Genomic DNA, 22,999 nt, shown 5'->3' on the forward strand with positions numbered 1-22,999 from the left:
ATTCCTTGGCATCTTGCCTCATCACACAGAAAACTTTGATCAGGCTTCTATGATGGGCTATTAGGATGACATCAGAAAATAGTTAAAGCCTAATTTTGACCCAGAAAAGAACTCCTCAGCCTCAATACAGCAACCACTAGAACAAAAAAAAGGTATCAAATAAGACTCCAGACTTCTGCTCCTAGAAAAAAATGAACCAGTTAAATAGGAGAAAACCAATCCAATAAAACTTGGTTTCCATGAATAAAAAAAAGAAAACCCTCTTTAACAATATGCACTAACTGTTCTTTAAAACAATTTTTGAAAAACAAGTTACTAATCCAATAGCTGGAGAAAAAATAAGGAAACTTAAAGCAAGCTATTAGTAAATCAGCTTTAAAAAATACATACCACAGAAGTGTGACTGAAAGGGAGGCTGTGGGGCTGCTTTATCTAACGCAAAACTGTGATGGACCAAAGCTGCGATAGCAATAATCTGCAAAGAAAGGAGGAAAAAACCCACTTATCAAACCGCTACCATATAGTCTCCATTCTCATCAAGACTACCAAGAATATTCAAAGATACACATTTAAATACATATGAAAATTTTGGCTGGGCGTGGGGCTCACGCCTGTAATTTCAGCACTCTGAGAGGTTGAGGTGGGTGGATCGCTTCAGTTCAGGAGTTTGAGACCAGCCTGGCCAAAATGGTGAAACCCCGTCTCTACTAAAAATACAAAACTTAGCTGGGCGTGGTGGCATGCGCCTGTAATCCCAGCTACTCGGGAGGGTGAGGCAGAAGAATCACTTGAACCCAGGAGGCGGAGGCTGCACTGAACCGAGATCACGCCACTGCACTCCAGCCTGGGTGAGAGTGAGACTCCATCTCAAAAAATAAGAAATAAAAACTTTAAACTTTTTATTATAAAAATCTGTAAACACATTAAAAAATAGACAAAATAATAAAATTAACTCCTATATTAGCCATCACCCATTTTCAATTATCAACTCCTCTATAGAGAACCCTACCTACTTCCTTCCTCTCTGTAGATATTTTGAAGCAAAACCCAAACCTATCATTTTATCTGGGAAGACTTCAGCATCAATCTCTAAAACTGGGTTTCTCAATCTTGGAACTATTGACATCTTGGGCCAAATAATTCTTTGTTGTGGGGCTGTCCTGTGAGCTGTAGGATGTTAGCAGCATCCCTAGCATCTCCCTACTAGTAGCCAGTATTACCATTCCCAGATCCCCCGAGTGTGATAACCAAAAATGTCTCCAGACATTGCCAAATGTCTCCTCAGAGGCAAAATCTCACCCAGCTGAGAACCACCACCACTCTGAAAGATAAGATGTTTGAAAAATACAATCACAATTATCTCACCTAATACAATTACATTAATAGTAATTTCTTAAAACCATTAATTATCCAGGCAGAATTTAAATTTTCATATTTTCCAATTATCTCAATTTTATTTACCACATAAGGGCCATATTTTGTAAATGGTTGATATGTAAAACTACAGGTACAACCCCATCCCATCCGTCATTCCCCTGTAATTTACCTGTTAAAGAAACTAGGTTGTTTGTCCTACAGAGTGCCCCATAGTATGGATTCCACTGCTTGTGTCCCAATAATGTCATTTAACATGTTTTTCCTGTCTCCATACTGCCTATAAATTCAAAGTTATGTCTAAAAGCTTGACCAAAATCAGGTTCAATTTTTGGGCAAGAATACTTTAGAGGTGCTGATTACTTCTGTCAAAAGGCACAGGAACGTAATATCTGCTCATCTCTACCTTAATGATATTAGTACCCGCTGGTGATCCCTTCCTAGATCCATTATTTCACTGGCAATTACAAAGTAGTACTATTCCATTTTTCCTTCATTTATTAGCTGGAAACCTTCTATGAAGAGAAACTTCCCCTCATCAATTATTTGCTTGCGTGAGGTATGTGTTCAGAAAAGTGAAAAAAAAAAAAATGCTTAATTCAATCCCTTTACCTGTTTTCAAAATAATGAGTTGGTTCCCTGGCTTCCTTCACAAGTGACCAATGCGCTGTCACTGCTGACAATATCATTATGAACTCATGGATCTGATGTGTTTCAATCTGTTACACGTATTCTTACTCTCACAGTGTCTCATCTTTGGTCAGTAGAAGACTCTTCAAGTTGATTACTGAGTCCAAGTTGAATTACTGAGTCCTTTTAACATATCTTCAGTAGATTTTACTACTGTCCTTGCTCTCTGGTGTAATAAGATGTTTCAGATATTTCCTTCCCTGAATTAGCCATTACTTCACAGACCTCAGTTTCCTTTTATTAGAAAATGTGGCCAGGCACACCGGCTCACACCTATAACCTCAGCACTTTGGGAGACCAAGGTGGGCAGATCACTTAAGGTCAGAAGTTCAAGACCAGCCTGGTCAACATGTTGAAACCCCATCTCTACTAAAAATACAAAAAAATTAACCGGGCATGGTGGCGCACGCCTGTAATCCCAGCTACTCAGGAGACTGAGGCAGGACAATCACTTGAACCTGGAAGGCAGAGGTTGCAGTGAGCCGAGATCGTGCCACTGCACTCCACTCCAACCTGGGCAACAGAGCAAGACTCCGTCTCAAAAAAAAAAAAAAAAAAATGGAATGTGGAAACCTCATTCTGGACACTAGAGGTGAATACTTTTTTTTAACTAACTACTAATTAGTTTAGTAGTTTAACTCCCAAACACTTAACTATGAACTATGGCCATCTACTATATTAACTATTATTAAAAGATCAGATGTTAAGAAAAAAGAACGTTAGATGTCAAAAAAAAGATCAGGCCGGGTGGAGTGTTTCACGCCTGTAATCCCAGCACTTTGGGAGGCTACGGTGGGCAGATCACTTGAGGTCAGGAGTTCGAGACCAGCCTAGGCAATATGGTGAAACCCCATCTCTATTAAAAATGCAAAAATTAACTGGGTGTGGTAGCCCGCACCTGTAATTCCAGCTATTTGGGAGGCTGAGGCGGGAGAATCACTTGAACCTGGGAGGCGGAGGCCACAGTGAGCTGAGACTGCGCCACTGCACTCCAGCCTGGGCAACAGAGTGAGACTCTGTCTTAAAAAAAAAAAAGATCAAATCACATACTAAAACAAAAAATCAGAGTGAAAATACTGCCAAAATGCTGTTAAAAAAGATCCCTATCAATGTCAGAAGGATTTAGAAAGTTAAAACGTAACAACAAAAAATAAGTAAGTAAACAAATAAATCATTGGTCACCACTGTATGCAATGTAGGTGCCAACTTCCTACTAGGAAAATTGGCAATTAAAGAGAAAGAAGTAAGCATTTATCCTGTCTTTCACGTATAAACCATTATGGCATAACCAAATAATACTGGCTAAAGAAGAAAATTTAATTTTATAGAAAAATTTAACTAATAAACATGGACAGAATTTTTTAAAACCACCATTTTGGCTAGGCGTGCTGGCTCACGCCTGTAATCCCAACACTTTGGGAGGCCGAGGCGGCAGATGACGAGGTCAGAAGTTCAACACCAGCCTAGCCAATATGGTGAAATCCTGTCTCTAATAAAAAATACCAAAAAATTAGCTGGGCATGGTGGCATGCACTTGTAGTCCCAGCTACTCAGGAGGCTGAAGCAGGAGAATCGCTTGAACCCAGGAGGTAGATGTTGCAGTGAGCCAAGATCATGCCACTGCACTCCAGCCTGGGTGACGGAATGAGGCTCCGTCTCAAAAAAAAAAAAAAAAACCACATTACAACTCTTAATGAAATAACTAATTCAGGCAAAAATGACTAATAAATGAAGCTATTAGCTCAGTGGTTCTCAACTGGGGCTAATTTTATACACACATACACATCCCCTGTCCCCAGGATATCTAGTGATGTGTTTGTAGGCATTTTTTGGCTGTCACAACTAGAGGGGAGGGATGCTACTGGCACCTAGAAGGTAAAGGCCAGGGATGCTGTTAAACATCCTACAATGCCCAAGACAGTACCCCACAAAAGAATTACCTGGCCCAAAATACCTGTAGTGTCAAGGTTAAAAAACCTTACATTAGATGAAAAGCTGATGGACAATTACAATAGCTATCATTAATTCAACCACTAATCAAACACAGACTCACTAATAGTAGGGTTTTTTCCTCCTTGATCCCAGCCTTTGTCAACTAATAGCAGCTTAACCAGACACTGTGTCTTTTGATATGATACAATATGAAGTACACTGCATCACCTATAAAGCATTTTGGCTAAAAGCTGAACGTGAATCTAATTTGATCATTTAGAGCTAACTTACACTATACAGAAATATGAAGGATAAGGCAGGGTCAGCATATTTTTTCTTTCAAGGGCCAGACAGTAAATATTTTAGGTTTTGCAGGCCATATGCTCTCTGTTACTACTCAACTCTCCTGTCATAGTGCAAAAGCAGCTGTATACATGCTGTCTTCCAATGAAACCTGATTTACAAAAATAGGTAGAAGGCTGAATTTGGCTCACAGACCATTCATTGCCTGCCAACCCCTGGTATAGAGGAAATGTCCAATGACACCACAACAAAGCAAATAAATGGAGAAAACAGGATATTCTATGAGACGAACAACAATATTTCTTTAATTATTCAATGTCATTTAAAAAACTGGAGAGTGGGAGTGAGTTCTTCCTATTTAAAAGAGGTTCAAGAGGCGCAGAGATTAAATAGCATCTGTGAATATTGTGTGAATCCTGATTCAAACAAACTGAGCGTTAAAAGACATCTTAAGAAACTGGGTCATGTAAGTATAGACTGGGTATTTTAGATTATACCAAGGAATCACCACTGTTAATGTTAGTGTGTGTGCTAACGATATTACATAAGAAAGTGCGCATGTTTTGAGAGAAGCATACCAAGGTTCACAGAGGTAAAATGATGCAATGTCTGAGACCAGCTTTAAAATACTTCAAGAGTGAAAAAAGGGAGAGAAATAAACAAGTGTGACAAAATCTTACTAACTGCTGAATATGAGTGATTGGTATATGGATTCCATTTTATTACTCTCTCTGTATCTATTTGAAGTTCTCCTACATAAAAAATTTAATAGACAAAAAATAAAAATAAGTTCAGCAATTTAAGTCTTTAAGAAAAACTCCAACACTAGACAAATTCAATTCATTCTCTATAACAAGAGTTTAGTAGCAAATTAGTATTCTTTCCCCTCCAAAAAGAACAACTTTCTCTTAAAGCAAAGCTGTGCAAGTTCAGTCAAGTATCACATCTAAGGCATGGGTACAAAATCTGTCCTATTTTTTTAACCTCATTTTGATGGATCTTTGCATTCTGCATTGTCTTCATGCTGAAAGCCATCACGACAAGTGGAGGAGGACTGACATCCTTAATTACATTCACCAGGTCTGGTTTCAAAGCCATTGCCTCAACTTTACACCAACTGATTGGCTGATTCAAGAGCTCTGAAAGAGAATAGATACAACAGATCAATAGCTATTTACTGAAAAAGAAAAACTACTATAATTAAGACATCTGTCATTAACTGGGATATTCTTCAATCCTGCCTTCTAATAAGAATGACAGATTATAACATCTAACTAAAAATAAGCCACATTATTGGGTTGTATGCAAATCCTCATGTGTGTGTACGTATGTTCATTTTCCTGGGAAAGAGGTCCATAGCTTTCATCAGATTCTCCAAAGAATCCAGGACCCAAAATAGGCTTTAAAAAAACCGAAACACTGCCTTGGAGGAATCATGAAACATTTTTAAGAGCTTCACAAAGACAAAGCAGACTAGCATGGAAGCAATTACTGAAAAACATCAGGTAACAGGCCAAACATGCACTATCCATATTGAATACCGATTCTCCTCTACTTCAAAGATCAGCGGTTCACTATGGAGAACAGCTGGGCCACATCAGCCAGGTCAGAAGTACATGTGAATAACAGCATAATGAGGGATGCACCCCAAACTAAGGCCTCCCTCAGACTAAACTGCCAGGCATTACAGAGATAAGGTGATTCCAAATATACTCCCTATACTCACTCAAGGAAAACTTTGAAGAAACAAACAGAAAAGGAAGTGGATACATTAAAATAAATATATCAATTTCCTAACTTCCCTTTTAAAAACCACATCTATCAGCAATCTATTCAGCATTCTGAGCATATATTTTTCCTTACGTGGACTTTTTACTTCAAGCCAACAAGGTCCTTTGATCTTTCTGTTCATCAAGAACAGTTCCAGGCTAGATGTATTGGTCCCAAATACATGAGAAAAAGTTTCTCCTTTCAAATCTTGAGGAAGCTGTGGCATTTCAGCCTGAAAAAGGCAAAAAAAAAAAAATCTTTTTGTTTAAAACTATTACTTTGCATTTTCCAAAGTCTATATTTGAAATAAACAAAAGCCTCTCTATGAAGCACAGAAGAAACCCTTTGATATATATGAAATGTAATTTGCCACAAATGAAATCCAAAACAATTCACAGTAGGAAACAAAACCAATTCACAATGACAAAATAATGCATCTTGATGGCACCCATTATAAGAAAAATAGGCCAAGAAGCTCCCCCAAAAGAGAATTTCTGTCCAGAGCTGTACATGCTTTACTGATACAGAATAACCAAGTAAGTACCACTCCATTAGAAGAATGAAAGCAATAGAGTGGAACTCATTGAAAATACTTTTCATCACCACTGTCAAAAATATTTCTTAAAAGTTTTCCTTTTCCAACATTGTAGGAACAAAACACTAGAACAGAGGTAAGAAGAAGTTAAGGTCTAGTTAATTAATATCCCATAGCAATGACCCTGCCTGTCACAGGAGCAAGAGTAGTACTATAGCAATGCTACTGACACTCCTCTCTCACCTTTCCACTGCTCATAAGGGACACTTCAACAGACTAATGATGTCCAACTCCATCATGTGGCATTCATTCCGCTTGACAAACAGTTGTGCTGTTTCAACTTATTTATTTAAAGATGTATACTCGAAAGCAGAGAAAGGCAGTGTAACCTGTAGTCTATATACTTAAATTAATTTTATCCATTTCAATTATTCACTACTATAAATCCACCTCAATGAAGTGTGGGCTTGAGGATCCCTGCCAATAATCCTAACTGAAAGTCAGTTGAAAGTTCAAAAACAGAAAAATGTCATTCTCAAGCAAAACCCAGTAATTGTGTTTGACTCACCGAGTATTTAACTTCCAAGTACTCAGATTTTTCTGGAACATCAGGTATCTCAAAAGCATAGTTCTTTTCCACTGGCTGAGTAAGTAGATATTTTTAAAAAATCCTTAAGACAAAAACTTTTCACAGACTGAGCAGTATTACATATACAACACATGCTCTTGTATTTAATCATCAAGAATCCTTACGGAACACAAAGGTAAATAAAGCCAAAAAGGTACTTTTTCCTCTTTCGATTGGAACTAAAACACCCAGTGTCAAAATGCTAAAAGGACTTATCTTGGACACTACAGAACTCAAAAATATTTACATTCAAGAGGGACAATAAAAGATGAAAATTTTGGCCGGGTGCACTTTGGGAGCCCGAGGTGGGTGGATCACGAGATCAGGAGATCAAGACCAGACTGACCAACATGGTAAAGCCCCGTCTCTACTAAAAATACAAAAATTAGCTGGACGTGGTGGTGCGCGCCTGTAGTCTCAGCTACTTGGGAGGCTGAGGCAGGAGAATCGCTTGAACTTGGGAGGCGGAAGTTGCAGTGGGCTGAGATTGTGCCACTGCACTCCAGGCTGGCAATAGAGAGAGACTCTATCTCAAAAAAAAAAATAATAATTTTTTAAAATGTTAATGTGTTAATGCATTAAATGACTTGCTACTATTTGATATTAAGCAATTCCATCTTGCTAGAATACTAAATAATTAGCATTATAATTATAGCTTATATTTACTGAGTGTTGGCTATCTGGCAAGGACTGTTCTAACCATCTAATATGAATTAATTTATTTAACCCTTTCGGCAACTCTTGAAATAGGGCCCTATTTCTCAGATGAAGAAACAGGCACAGAGAAGTTATGCAGCACTTGTCCAAGGTTAGACACTAGTAAACAGTAGGCTAGGACTTAAAGCACAAGCAGTTTGGCCTCAGCACCTGTACTCTTCACCAGTATATCACAATTGCTTCTAGAATTTTAAAGACTTGAACCATCAGCCACAATTCAAAACTCAAATAGTTAATACTATTAGCCTTATCTTCAGTAACTCAATCCTTCATGATCATTCTTAATAGCCAGTATTTTGAGCAGGCTATATAGTCCCCACAATTATAGCCAAAGGCATCAATCTCACTAAATCAAGACAATTCATCACAACTAGCACAAAGATGTTCATTCTATCAGACTGCATCATAGTCCCTGATTTTTAAAAATAAAATGTTACTTAACTTTCTAGCCAAAACATCTTGGCAATAACTAATACAAATGAGATCAGAGCAGTTTCTTCTCCACTTGAGAATAACAGCACAAGACATGTTGCAAGCACTAGAGGCAATTAATTTGCTATGAGTTATCTTTCCATTCAAATTAATAAGTAATTATTTTGTAAGCAGTTTAAAAAGAAAAATATTTTTACAAATCTAATATATTGTCTTTACATTCATACCTATGAAATTTCCATTCAATAAATTATAGCCACACAGAAGGCATCCTGCACAAAGAAAATATGCAATAACTATTTGCTAAATCAGAAAATAAACAACAAACATAGCTGGAAAAAAATCATTACCAAATACAAACCTTAGACTTGAACTTCATAATTTTATATTTTGTTGCTATTTTCTCATCAAATTCCTCATAAACATCCTTCATTGAAACTGGAGTTCCTGTTTCTTTCCCCGTATTTAGATCAATTTTCTGTTACCCCAGAAAGGGGGGCAGATGGGAAAAAAAAAAGTATCTGTACATAAGATCTTCTCAGCCACCAGAAACCCAAGTCTGTATCAATTTTCATCCTTACCCATTTAAATATTTAATAGCAGTCTTACAGATAAGTTCAAAGATCCAAACAGACCCAAAAAATGTACTAAACCAAATGCCCAATTCCTCCCAATGGCATCATAAAAACAAATCAGTGTTAAAGATGATCAAGTCTACAAAATGGAAGAATAAGCACTGTAAATCCTGACCAAGAGACTCCACAGTTCAATTGACATGGGGAGGGGCTGAGAGGGAAATGGGGATGTTAATTCCCAATAAAAAAGGAGAAGCAAATAGAATTGAACTTGTTAATAAATGGCAATGGAGGGAGTATCACTGCTGCCTATGCAGCAAAACTATGAAAACTGGGCCAAATACCATGTCACATTTTAGAACCTTATAGTTCCAACCCTGATTATTATGGAAATGAGGGGTGAGGGAAAGAAAGCATTATATACTAAAACTCAGAAACATTTATACTCTAACGAATTGAAAAACTGAGTTCTACTTTATTTTTCTACTTTTCCCAACCCCTAATAGAATTGCTGACAATCAGTGGTCACTAGGCGAGCAGCAAGAAAGAAGCATCAGGATTGTGGAGAATTCGTAGTCCTACTGAAGGAAGGAGCTGGCAGCAGAACACAGAATGTGTGGCAGATACAACTACTGAGAACTAAAAGCTAATCACTAATGTTTACCATTTCACGGGGAAGGATGTAGAGTGTTCGTTCGATATTTTTCACCATGACACAACAGCTCACGTGGGTTTCAGCTGATTCAATCCAAACTTTGCCAAACATAAATACCACACCTGAAAGAATAAGTGAAAATCATGAGAAAAGAAACATTTCAATTTCATCTACTTAAAGAAGCAATATAGAGGCTCACTGAATGTGTCTGCACATTTATATCTTCACGATAATTTATTTTGACAGCAAATTTATATCCATTTCCAACTCCCCAAGACCAGCTCTATACTCAGTACTGATGCCATACTACACTAACACAATGGCACAATGTATGACCACTGGGAGGACAGGGGACAGAATGATTCTCTAACTTAGCAAAAACATTTTCCCCTTAACCAGGATTACACAGATTAAGCAAAACAAAACAGGCCAAGCACAGTGGCTCATGTCTGTAATCCCAGCACTTCAGAAGGCCAAGATGGGCAGATTGATTGAGCTCAGGAGTTTGAGATCAGCCTGGTCAACATAGCAAAACCCTGTCTCAAAATAAAAAGAAACAGAAACAAGCAAAGTATTTTCCAACAAATCTCATAATTAAGCCTCTTGTGAGAACTTACAGATCTGAGAATATAATTCTAATTTTTTAGCACTTGTACTTACCAATAAAAAACGATATTCATGTATCAGGATAACTAGCCTATCAGTATTTTTCTATATGTTAAAACTGTGTTTAGGAAAAACATAATTTACCTCATATTTCTTATTCCATATAATAATAAATATTTCATAATAGGGACTACTATTATCTTCAATTTCACACTTTCTGCCTCACAGCTACTTAGGATGTCTAACTAGCTAGGGTTTATAATGTTCCTTTCTCTTCTATTTCAGTTTAACAAATGGTTTAGTAACCAAATCAGTAGAATCTCTCCTGTTGAGATCCCGAATTAATGAATACTATAAAGTAAAACCACACCTTTTTAGACATCAAATCATTGTTTATGAAAATTGGCCAGGAAGGACAGACTGCAAACATTTGTTAGTCAACCCAGGAGATGGTCACTGTGCAAAATCTTGGGCTCCATGAATAATCAGACAGCAGTAATCCATCAACAAAGCCACTCAACACAGACACTTAATCTGAGACACTAAGAAAATTCTGGGCCGGGTGCAGTGGCTCACACCTGTAATTCCAGCACTTTGGGAGCCCGAGGCAGGTGGATCACCTGAGGTCAGGAGTTCGAGACCAGCCTGATCAACATGGAGAAACCCCGTCTCTACCGAAAATACAAAAAAAAAAAATTAGCTGGGCATGGTGGTGCATGCCTATAATCCCAGCTACTCGGGAGGCTGAGGCAGAATTGCTTGAACCCAGGAGGCAGAAGTTACAGTAAGCAGAGATCGTGCCATTGCACTCCCACCTGGGTAACAAGAGTGAAACTCTATCAAGAAAGAAAAGAAAGAAAGAAAGGGAAGGAAGAAAGGGAAGAAAGGGAAGGGAGGGAATGGAGGGAGGGAGGGAAAAAGAAAGAAAAGAAAATGAGGAGAGGGGAGGAGAGGGGAGGGAGAAAGAAAGAAAAAGAAAAGAAAAAGAAAGAAAGAAAATAAATAAATAAAATAAAATAAATTCTGGCACATGCAAAGGCTACTGTTTACAAGGTCAATTACCCCAGTTTCACAAGACTGCTCATCAGTGACTCCTTTTGTCACACATCCTGGTAGAAATAAGACGATCTAAGAATTTTCACTTCTGCAGATGATTAAAACTCTTACAACAGTTATGAGACTTTTTTCAGCTCAGGGGGGTAACAGGGAGGGTAGACAGGGGAGAGAAAGAGAAGGAAGGACTATGGGATGATTAAAAAAGAAAAAAATCACAGTAGCTCAGAAAATTAAAAGTCATCCTCACAACAGTTAAAGATGGAAAAACAAAATGCTATGCAAAGAAAAATAAAGACCCTAATATTGGATTCAAAGATTCAAATAGCTCATTTTACAGTCAAACTAATATCACACTTCATGCAACACATTTGACACTGTTTATGCCTCATTTGCCACAAAAAAGATCATGGTAAACAAAGATTACATTCCCCTCAAAGTTACTAACTGAAACCAGGTGCAGTCAGGATTATTCAACCTTGAAAAAGTCATAATGAAGACAGGATATCTTCCCATATGCAAAGAGTAAGATTCTTTTCATAATTATGGAGCATTCAGCAACAACTGACTTACTTAGAATCCGTACGAAAGTGAGAAACAATAACAGGGTCTTTGGGAGTACTTCATTTTTATTAGCAGCATTGATTTCACCAAAGCTCAGTGATCATTACCTGCTATCATGATGAAACTGTTCAACCCTCTGAGATTAAAGGAGTTTTTTTTAAGCTATCTTATTTAACCCATTGGCATCAATAACAGAGAAAGATGTACCATAGAAGAGAACACAACTTGAGAAGTACCACGGAACCAGAACAGGAGAGTGGACTGAGGGTGAGAAGTCCAAGCTTCTACCACTAAAGAGCTATTATATCTTCTGGAACCTCAGTTTCCTAAGTGTATAACTAGACTGGATAATCTCTGAGGCCTTCTCCAGCACCAGAGATTTTATTCTGCCTTAGCATTTGGATGACAGACCAATAGCAAAGTATCTCTTTCAATGGCAAAATATTTTTCAATATTGGCTGAAAAAGCCTATCCATGACTATGGTCAGTACCAGGAATTCAACACCACCACATACCATAAATTGGTTGCTCTGTAAATATAGCTGTGCTTCAATGCTTCAATCTTCCAACACCTGTCACTACAGACCAGCACTAGTTGAAATAAATTTCTGTGATGATGAAATTGTTGTTTCTGAACCATCCCACATGGTAGCTACTGGCCACAGTTGCTACTGAGCACCTGAAATGTGGCTAGTGACTGAGAAACTAAATTTTAATTTGTATTTAATTAATTTAAAGAGCTACAGGTGGCTGGTGGCTGCCATAGTGGACAATGCAGCTCTAGATCCTTACCCTGCAAAACGATGCTCTGTTTACTAAGCGTGTCAGCCAGTAAACAAAATGTAGAAATAAGCAACTCATTTTCACAAAGGAAAGAAAGAAGGTTGTTGCTTCTTAAGGTTCTAATCCTTGGCAACTTACACTGGCAATATGGTGCTTTATGGGTGTATTTAATTTGTGGGGTTGTAGGGGAGTGGGGAACCATTTGCTTTTGTGTTATTCATTCTCATACCCCACAAAGCTACAAGGCTTTAAGATGCAAACTCAGTAACAGTAGCAAATGCAACACTGGTCTCTGAAACGTTTCATCTGCATCTACAGGACTGTCAGTCACTGTGCAGTTTATTTCAACAACTATTTATTAAACACCTACTATGTGCTAGGCATTGTTGCTGCATGTGGGAAATAAAAGATCCCAGCCCTCCAGGAGCTTACAGGCTTTGTGGGAAAGAAAAACACAGACTCAGATCATTTCAAAATAATAGGACAAATGCTACAAAGGGAAAGGCTATGATGTAGTCACAAGGAGAAAGGGCTCCTAGACCCATCTGGAGGTTTAGGTAAACTCCCAGGAGATCACATCTGGGCTGAAATTTGAAGAATGAGTCAGATGAGGGCATTCCAATCAGACAAAACACCAGTAAAGGAACACTGGTATAAAGAGCAGCAAAGTACATATAGAGAACTATTTCTAGGGCACAAAATTCATAGACAGCAGGCATCAGAAGCCTTGCTAAGGAGTTTGGACTTTATGTTGTAGGCAGTAGCCACTGAGAATTTTTTTTAATAAGGAAATGACATGGTCAGAACTGCCGTTCTAATCAATCCCTCTAGCAGTGATGTAGAGGACAATAGCTAAGAGATCAATTAGGAGGCTGGTGCAATTGTTTCAGTGGGCAAGAAGGGATCAGGGGTGGTAAGTATGAGGAGAAAGAGAAGGTAAGTTGTCCACTTTAGGCAGAGAAAACTAACCAGACTTGGAAAGGGAAGTGAGGAAAAGGACAGAATCAAGAATGACTCCCAGGTTTCTGGTTTTGATGGGACCATTAACCAAGATAGGGAATGAAATGCAGCACTGAGCAGGTGCAGCAAAGCACCGGGAGTAATACCGGGATAGGCAGGCCACTGTGCTGCCGAGCTCCAGGGAGCACCAGTCACACTGCTATGCTCCAGGAAGATCACGTGAAAATGGTATTCCCTGAGGTTGTACAATTGTGCAGACCTGGGTTTTGGCAATGGATAGGAAATCAACTGCTCAGCCTCATGTAATCATACTTGCCAGCCATCCAGCAGAGTAACAAAGTAGTCAAAGAGGTGAGGGGTCTAATCAAATCATTTTGTCCCAGCTAAAGTAGATTAAGATATCATTTCTAAAATTGATTTTATCTTTTCCTAAGAAACTAATACATGGCAGTGTGCTACTCAAGTGGCTCAAGAGTTTATATATATTTGATAAGCTGAAGCATATTAATGCTTCTGACTGCCCCCACCCCTGCCTGAGATCATTAACATTTTTCCAGTTAAAGTCGATGCCTGATTATCTTTAAGGTAAATATGGCCTTCAATTTACTCATATGCTTGCTGTGCTGGCATCTAGGTACTTCCTCTCTTTTCACTAGATACAGCCTCCAGGAAACCGCTTTGAAAAATATACTATTTGCATGTACCACAGATCCAAAAAAGGATCTAAATAAAGACGACTCTGTTAAAGGGTGCATACTGTATTTTACGTTAATCCAACAGATCTTGTATTGCACAGTGCCACAATGAAGAAGGGCTCAAAGAGGCACAAAAGAATACTGAACAGCCTCTGGGCTTTTTGTGAGTCAAGAATTCACAGTATTAGCTCTTTAGGATGACCTGGAAATCATCCTTGATTCCTCCTTTCTGTCACATCCCCTATCCAATCCATTAACAAGTTTGTGTCAAAAGATGTGTCAAATGCCTTTACTTCTCTCCTCTCCAGCCAGCAGGGTCCAAGTAACTAGCAGCCCTGCCCTGGACTGACTGATCTCCAAGGCTTCCACACTTCCCCATTACCCCACACCAGCCCATCCCTCCACATGTGTGTGTGCACATGCACACACACACCACAGTGCTTATTCTCTACACAAACCACTGTTCCTGTTAAAATGTAAACCCAATTATGTTACCATCACCTCCTGTACTTAAAACTCTCCAATGCCTCCCTGTTGTTCTTAGAAGATTCAAACTCCTTAACGTGGCTTTCAAAGTCCTACATTATCTGGCCTTTGTCTTTATCTCCAGCTTCATTTTATACCAATCTTGTCACTTGATTACTATGCTACAACCACACAGGCCTCCTCCTTCCTCTCTCTAGGCCTTTGCTAGTACTGGCTTGTTGAGCTGAAATGCCCTTTCGTCAGCTCTGCAAATACCTCAAATCTCAGCCCAGTGGTCATTTCCTCAGACAGGCCTCCCCTGGCCATCGCCCAGCTAATTTTCTTTACATCATTTATTAATTTATCTCATTACTGCTAATGTGCCACCACCCTCCCACCCCCCTAGAATGTAAGCTCCATTATAGTGTAGGGAATTTGTCCAGCTTATTCATCCCATCTCAGTGCCTAGAACACAACAGGCATTCAAAATTACTGAAGAAACAGACAAATTAACGACTGATTCCATTTAAATTGAAGTGCATTCCTGTAACTTCAGATACACCAATAGTGAACTACAAACACACATTCCAAAACCATATGTAACTGATTTTTGGCATAAGCATCTTTAAGGATTATTCACACGATAGCTCCTCTCCATCAGGGTGGCACGTTTACTTTACAATGAATGAGTGCCGCTCTCTTACAATACATGTTAAGTGAGGGCAGGGCCTGACCTGAGCTAATTACAATCACTCAAGTATTTAAAAGACAAAGGAAAAAAAAACAAAAAACAAAAAACAAAAATAAATAAATTGATTAAAGAAAATAAAAAGACAAAACACATACACACATACAAAAAAAATACTTAAGGGAAAGGTCCTACTCTGAGTTAAAGGCATATAGTTACCTTATATATGATTACCTGGTTGGTTGTACTGATCTTCATAAGCATCCAACCAATAAAAGTGGAATACTTGCTCCTCATCTGCCCCTTTTACCAACGGGAGGTGACTGGAATCCACTTGAACTTCCTGCACTGAGAAACTGCTATCACCTTCTTGATCAACATCCCAACAAGAGACATCCGGGAAAACACTTCCTCTGCAGAAATCACATTTTCAAAAACCTTTCAAAATTCAACAGCAAATTGTAGTCCTATTTGCCAGAAAAGTCATAAAATGCTCTTACAAGTAGGACATGGTCCCTTTCCCAGGATCCACCTCTTGTTTCACTTCCTCTGCTGGCTCACTCTCTTGGTCCCAAGTCTTGGCAGCCACGGGCTCCAGGTCCACCTCTTCAGCTTCCATGGGCTCATCAAAGTCACCATCTTCAAACTCCATTGGCCCTGACTCCTGCTCTTCTTCTGTACTCTCCGCCTGTACCGGCTCGCCTGTAGGCATCATCACCCATTCTTGTCATGTGCCAGTGCCATTGGGCCAAAGGCTCATCCAACACTAAAATAGCAGCCTGTCCCTTTTCTATACTATGTGTGCATTTCTCTTTAATCTCCAAATTGGGTGTCTTTAACTTTTACTGCTATGAATTCAAATATTCACATTTAAACTGACCATCACAACACCTTCAAAATCACCTAAACCTCCTCCATCATGGGACCTCCATTTTTGACAAAAGCATTCAACACTCTTGCAATTCTGCCTGACATCAAACTTACCAGCAAATTCAGCACATTTAAGAGGAACAGGAGTTAATGGAGGCTCCTTTCTGGAGACAGGGAAAGCAATTTTTCCTGAAGGAACTGCCTGTAAACGTTTTTAAATATTTAGTCAGTTAGACCTACATAGTAAAAATATGCAACTGTCCTACCCTGACCAAAGATAATGACAGTTCCCTTTTATGAAAAGATTTTATGTATTATTAATGTAACAGCTTCAATTATTTTACTGTTACCTAGGTTTACAAAAAGATACTTGCTTCTGGAAGGAAAATTATTGCATTTACCACAGTTGTAATACCTATAATAAACACATACTAGTTACTGCAAATTTACTATGAAAAAAGCAGGCACATGCTATTTTTGAAATACATGAAACTATATATTGAATGAGAGTCCTAATTTAAAACAAAAATCAAAAACAAATTTAAAGGTATTTCCCTCACATAGAAAAGCAATAAAATAGTTTAAAGCAATACTATAAATCAAGATTGAAAGTATCTCTACACACTTTACCGTGGGGGTGTGCACAGAGAAAGGATTCAGTGAAGCTCCAATGGATGTTCTCTTCTTCAGTATCATTACAGGTGGTGGAGTTATTTGAGGTGTCTAAAAGGAAAGGTAAGACATATTCACTGCCATGCTTGGTTTACCACAGACAGAAAAAGTATACTTCTTCACTCATTGAAGCCCAATAAGCAAAGCTTTCTTTTCTTTCCCTTTCCCCCTCCCCCCACCCCCTCCCATCTATGTTCATGCACTGTGGTTACCATAGCAGCAATACTATAGAAATCACAAAAAAACTAAAATAGATATTAAATCTACCCCCTCACCAATTTTTTCTTTTTAAAATTTAACGCACTTTCACTTAACTTTTGAGAATATTACATTTAAAAATTGTCAAGATAGAACTACATGGTGTTGATGTTAAGTCATTTTAATCAATGGTCACTTCAAAAGAAGTACACTTCTAAATGAGAGCTTAGTCTTTATGGGAAATGGCCAAATTTCAAATTTGCAGTGCAGCTAATCCTGTTCGAGTTCTATCAGGGATAGTTCACTCGCTCATCTTTCATTCCCACTCAGAATTCAAGACGAGGCTCTTATACCTGATTGTGCAGATTGACAGGCTTCAATCTATTTAGGGAACCTACATCACAGCAACTGAACACAAGCAGTAAGCACTAACAGAACTGACTCCCGGGTATATTCTTACTACTTCAAACACACACCCACACAGCCCTATCTACATAATCACACAGCTCTAACAGCTGGAAATACTCACCTAAAATGGTGGGGAAAAGAAACCAAACTCAAGGGGGTTTTTTCGGTGGGGTGTTTTTGTTGGTGTTGTCCTTACATTTTAAAAAATTCTGGCAATAGGCCAGGCACAGTGGCCCACACCTGTAATCCCAGCACTTTGGGAGGCCTAGGTGGGCAGATCATGAGGTCAGAAGTTCGAGACCAGCCTGGCCAACATAGTGAAACCCCGTCTCTACTAAAACTACAAAAAAAATTAACCGGGCGTGGTGGTAGGCGCCTATAATCCTAGCTACTCAGGAGGCTGAGGCAGGAGAATCGCTTGAACCTGGGAGGCGGAGGTTGCAGCAAGCCGAGATCGTGTCACTGCACACCAGCCCAGGCGACCATACAAAAAATTTTTTAAAAATTCTGGCAATAGTCTGTTTTGTATAATTACTAGAGTGTTTCTTCAGTCTATGTTCCTTGCATATTTTACAACTCCTTGAGATTCATTTACCTCAGTGTTAAGATCCTGTAGAATGTCACCTAGCAGATCATCCTTGGACAAGTCTACAGCTTTCTGGAAATGATAAAGAAAGGTAGCATGAGAAAGCCTTGCACTTAAATTTTTCACCAAAACTACACACGTGTATAAAAGGAAGAGGCCCTGCCTATTCATTCCTCACTCTGAGGGCTTATCTACATTCACAGATTTTAACAATCACCTGTGTATATATAATTCTTACATCTATAGCTCCCGTCCTCTGTGTTCATCCTTACTCCAGGATCTTCCTGCTACTCACTAAAATTAGACACACTCTCAATTCAGCTTTTCTGTTCAATTTTCTTTTCCATTTCCCAAGTTCCAATGAAGTACCTTAATTCACTTAGAAATCTACATCCAACTTAGTGAGTGAAACTTGAAAAATGTTACTCAAATATATACTGAGCACCTATCATCTGTATGATCAAATATTAAATTCACCTCACAAAGGAAAATACAAAATATAAGGAAACCATGAAACTCACATCTGCAGTTTTTTTTCCAGCACAAGCAATGAACATTGACTTAATATTGTTCGGTTTTGTCACTGCAGGCTTCTTTAAATTCCTCTTGTCTTTATTGCGTGCTTTACCATGTTTTCCTGTTGGAATATAAATTATTTAGAAACATGCATCAGCAAAAATCAAAATGGAAATTTAAAAGCCTAGTCACTTAATCTCTGTATATGTGAACTGGGAAGAAATATGTTAAGAATCAAAAATACAAAACTATGAGATTTTATACAAGGTATGTAGGAAAAAATATTTTAAATGAGCTTAATTCAAGAAAACCTGAGCTAAATGTTATTACTGAAACTAATAAGATACCAGTTAAATATCAGGATGAGTTAAGTGTGACTGCTTAATTGCTATTGTTAATGTGAATAAAAAGCTTTTCAAAAGTGAAAATTCTGGGGTTTTCTGTTTTTCCCACAGAAATAAAAAGATAAAGCTAATCTTGAACCAAGGAATTAGCCTAGAAGTCTTCATGATATCATCTCTTTAGCTCTACACTGAATCTGATAGGAAAATTTAACTATGAAGAAATGGGATTACCAGTTATGATATGGTGGCATCCTAATTTCCATTTTATGAAGAATAGCAACCAGACACATAGTATATCCTATCAACCCTAAACAGCACTCCTGCCTGAGCAACAAAGCGAGACTCAGTCTCAAAAAAAAAAGAAAAGAAATGCAAATGAAAACCCCACTTCTCACATATCAGAGTGGCGAAAATTCAAAAGCTTGACAACACTCTATTAGTAAGGCTGTAGGGAAACAGACATTCATACGTTGTTTATGAGAGTATAAAATGGGACAGCTCCTATGAAGAATTAGGCAGCAGCTAATAAAATTTTATGTGTAGCAGGCCAGGCACAGTGGCTCACGCCTGTAATCCCAGCACTTTGGGAGGCCAAGGCAGATGGATCATCTAAGGACAGGAGTTTGAGACCAGCCTGGCCAACATGGTAAAACCCTGTCTCTACTAAAAATACAAAAATTAGCTGGGCATGGTGGCAGGCATCTGTAATACCAGCTACTCAGGAGGCTGAGGCAAGAGAATCACTTGAACCTGGAAGGCGGAGGTTTCAGTGAGCCGAGATCACACCATTGTACTCCAGCCTGGGTGACAAGAGCATCTCAAAAAAATAAACATAAAAATTTTATGTGTAGCTATTCTTTGAGCCAGCCATCCACTTCTGGGAATTTTCCCTGAGGAAAAAACATCATATGCACAGTTACTGGATGTGGCATTATTTGTAATAGCAAACTACTCAAAATAATCAAAATGTTCTTCCAAGGAAACCATTTGAATAAACTATGGTACAATCCTTATCATGGAATACTAGGCACCTACATAGAAATAAGTAATTTTAAAAAGCTTTCTATGTTCTAATATGGAGTGATTTTCAAGACATCTTGCTACATGAAAAAAGCAAAGTACAAAACTTCTACAACATTATCTTTTTTTTTTTTTTTTGAGACAGAGTCTTGCTCTATCACCAGGCTGGTGCAGTGGCATGATCTCGACTCACTGCAACCTCCGACTCCCTGGTTCACACCATTTTCCTGCCTCAGCCTCACGAGTAGCTGGGATTACAGGCATGCGCCACCATGCCCAGCTAAGTTTTATATTTTTAGTAGAGACGGGGTTTTACCATGTTGGCCAGGATGGTCTCGATCTACTGACCTGGTGATCCTCCCACCTCGGCCTCCCAAAGTGCTGGGATTACAGGCATGAGCAACCGCGCCTGGCCAATATTATCTTTTGTTTAAGAAAGAAAAGGGACTACCGTGGCTCATGCCTGTAATCCCAACACTTTCTGAGGCCAAAGTGGGCAGGACTGCTTGAGCCCAGGAGTTTGAGACCAGCCTGGGCAACATGGCGAAACCCTGTCTCTACTAAAAATACAAAAAATTAGCTAAACATGGTGAGATCCGCCTGTATTCCTGGCTATTTGGGACACTGAGGTGGGAGGCTACCTTGAGCCCAGGAGGCAGAGGCTGCAGTGAGCTGAGATGGCACCACTGCACTCCAGCCTAGACAAGAGAGCAAGAACCTGTCTCAAAAAAAAAAAAGAAAGAAAGAAAAGGAAATAAAAACACATATGCGCAATTCCACTCCTGGGTTAGTACGCTAAAAAATTGAAACCAGGCATTCAAACAAAAACTTGTACACAAATGTTCATAGTAGCACTATGTACAACAGCCAAAAGGTAGAAACGATCCAAATGTCCATCAACTGATAAACAAAATGTAGTACACCCACACAGTAGATTATTCAATAATAAAAAGGAATGAAGTATTGATACATGCTATAACACAAGTGAAACTTGAAAATCTTATGCTAAGTCAAAGAAGTCAGATACGAAAGATCACATATTGCATGATTCATTTATATCACATGTGAAATGCCAAGAACAGGCAAATTCATAAAGATAGAAAGCGGATTAATGGTTGTCAGGCTCTGGGGGAAGAGAGATTGGAGAGTGACTGCTAATGGGTATGGGGCTTCCATTTGGGTTGATGAAAATGTTCTAGAACAAGATGATGGTGATGGTTGCAAACATTGTGAATATATTAAATGTCATTCGTGGTAAATTTTATGTTACGCACATTTCACCACAGTAAAAAAAAAAAAAGTATTTTCATGTGCCTAAGATTGTGAAAAGGTTTGCAGGATATTTGTGAAAAATGTGAGACAGGAGATCTGTATCACCTGTAGCACTTTGAAAGCAAAATATAATTAATAGTCAAAATGTTAAATTAATAAAAATCAGGTCTTAACAGTGTACAAAAAGAGGTCAACAGAAGGTTGAATAGCAAGGAAGGCTTCATGAGAGGGCTTTAATCTCACCACTGTAGGTTAGTAGGATTCAGACAGAAGGATAAAAAGATGTATACAAGTAAACACTTGCGGTGAAATTCTTCCACAATTTAGTGTTTGTTTTATTGCATTTTCCTGCTGATTTTTCTTCACTGGGACTTGGATGATATTTTTCTCTGTTTTTTTTTAATTTCCTGTCACCCAGGCTGGAGTGCAGTGGTGTGATCTCAGCTCACTGCAACCTCTGCCTCCCAGGTTCAAGAGATTCTCCTGCCTCAGCCTCTCGAGTAGCTGGGATTACAGATGCCTACCACCACACTCAACTAATTTTTGTTATTTTTAGTAAAGACGGAGTTTCACCATGTTGGCCAAGCTGATCTTTAACTCCTGACTTCAGGTGATCCACCCATCTTGGCCTCCCAAAGTGCTGGGATTACAGGCGTGAGCCGCCACACCCAGCCATTTTTCTGTTTGAAAACAACATGCCAGGAATTAAATCCACACCATAGAGTTGACTTTTTACTTCTAAGAAAATTCAATAATTCCTTATAAGTCTTTAAAGTGCATTGCAGAAGTCCGTTTTCCTTCCTAAGATCTTGTGACCTTACTGGGCTCCAAGTGAGGGACACTGAATCAGTGGGGACTTGCCGGTGAATGGTGGTGGCAAAGCACAAAATAAAAATTTCTAAGACTACCTCTCTTCCAGATCAAACCATTCTCTTCACTAATGTATTACTGGGAAGAGATAATACGATGACTAGAGAAACACAGAGATGGCTCGTTTATTCAACAAAACTATATGCTTTCTTTGTGTCCACTACTGTGATTAGCACTGAGATTACCAGGACATGAGTCCTTTCTTTGAGAAGCTCACTATCCAGTCCAACCTTGTAATTTGCAGCTGACAAAAACCCAAGTCCAGACAGGTAATGGAAGTAGCTCAAGATGACACGGACAACTAACAACAGAACCATAACTCTTAACACAGGCCTCCTCAGTTCAGGGAGATGAAAGTAGAACATGAGCTCATTCCCTTCTTCATGGACTCACACAAACTAGAAATACACAATTAACCACAATGGTACCAGTTTAATGCTACCAAATGGTACCACAATATACAGGTTGGCAGAACCAGGAAGACGGCTCACATATTCTAATTTAACTAACAAATGAATGAATGAATGAATAACATCCCACATAGAAAAAATACACGTATGCTTATTTTGTAATAAACCAGAAACTAATTTTAAAAAGGTTACTCATTTTGATTTTTAAATCATATAAATGTTTTGCAATATTCAGAAGTAAAATTAAAAGGACTTTTAAAAACTGAAATTTGAATACAAACAAAAAATGAACCTGTGTAGTAAATTAATACAACACACACTAAAAAATTACTTTACATAGCTTCTGAACACAATACTCTGACTATAGACCCTTAGGAAAAATACCAAGAACAAATAAAACTGTAGAGA

General features: G+C 38.6%; 1 protein-coding gene across 3 annotated transcripts in view; it reads right to left on the reverse strand.

The window, feature by feature from the left end:
- POLA1 (DNA polymerase alpha 1, catalytic subunit) overlaps positions 1-22,999 on the reverse strand; it is a 304,555-nt gene that overhangs the window by 268,371 nt on the left and 13,185 nt on the right. For 2 of the 3 annotated variants that reach the window (XM_012448859.3, XM_064364437.1), the window contains exons 5-16: positions 18,681-18,796; positions 18,169-18,231; positions 16,926-17,018; positions 16,410-16,497; positions 15,926-16,127; positions 15,660-15,838; positions 9,621-9,733; positions 8,743-8,859; positions 7,173-7,247; positions 6,163-6,301; positions 5,284-5,438; positions 391-475 (exon numbers count right to left, since the gene is read on the reverse strand). In XM_012448859.3, the coding sequence (XP_012304282.1) occupies positions 391-475; positions 5,284-5,438; positions 6,163-6,301; positions 7,173-7,247; positions 8,743-8,859; positions 9,621-9,733; positions 15,660-15,838; positions 15,926-16,127; positions 16,410-16,497; positions 16,926-17,018; positions 18,169-18,231; positions 18,681-18,796 (1,425 nt within the window). The remainder of the gene's footprint in view (positions 1-390; positions 476-5,283; positions 5,439-6,162; positions 6,302-7,172; positions 7,248-8,742; positions 8,860-9,620; positions 9,734-15,659; positions 15,839-15,925; positions 16,128-16,409; positions 16,498-16,925; positions 17,019-18,168; positions 18,232-18,680; positions 18,797-22,999) is intronic. The other variant, XM_012448860.3, reaches the window with a different exon arrangement.

The sequence above is a fragment of the Aotus nancymaae genome, unplaced genomic scaffold (genome assembly GCF_030222135.1).
Source record: "Aotus nancymaae isolate 86718 unplaced genomic scaffold, 86718_ANA_hifiasm-v0.15.2.pri h1tg000058l, whole genome shotgun sequence".
NCBI lineage: Eukaryota > Metazoa > Chordata > Mammalia > Primates > Aotidae > Aotus > Aotus nancymaae.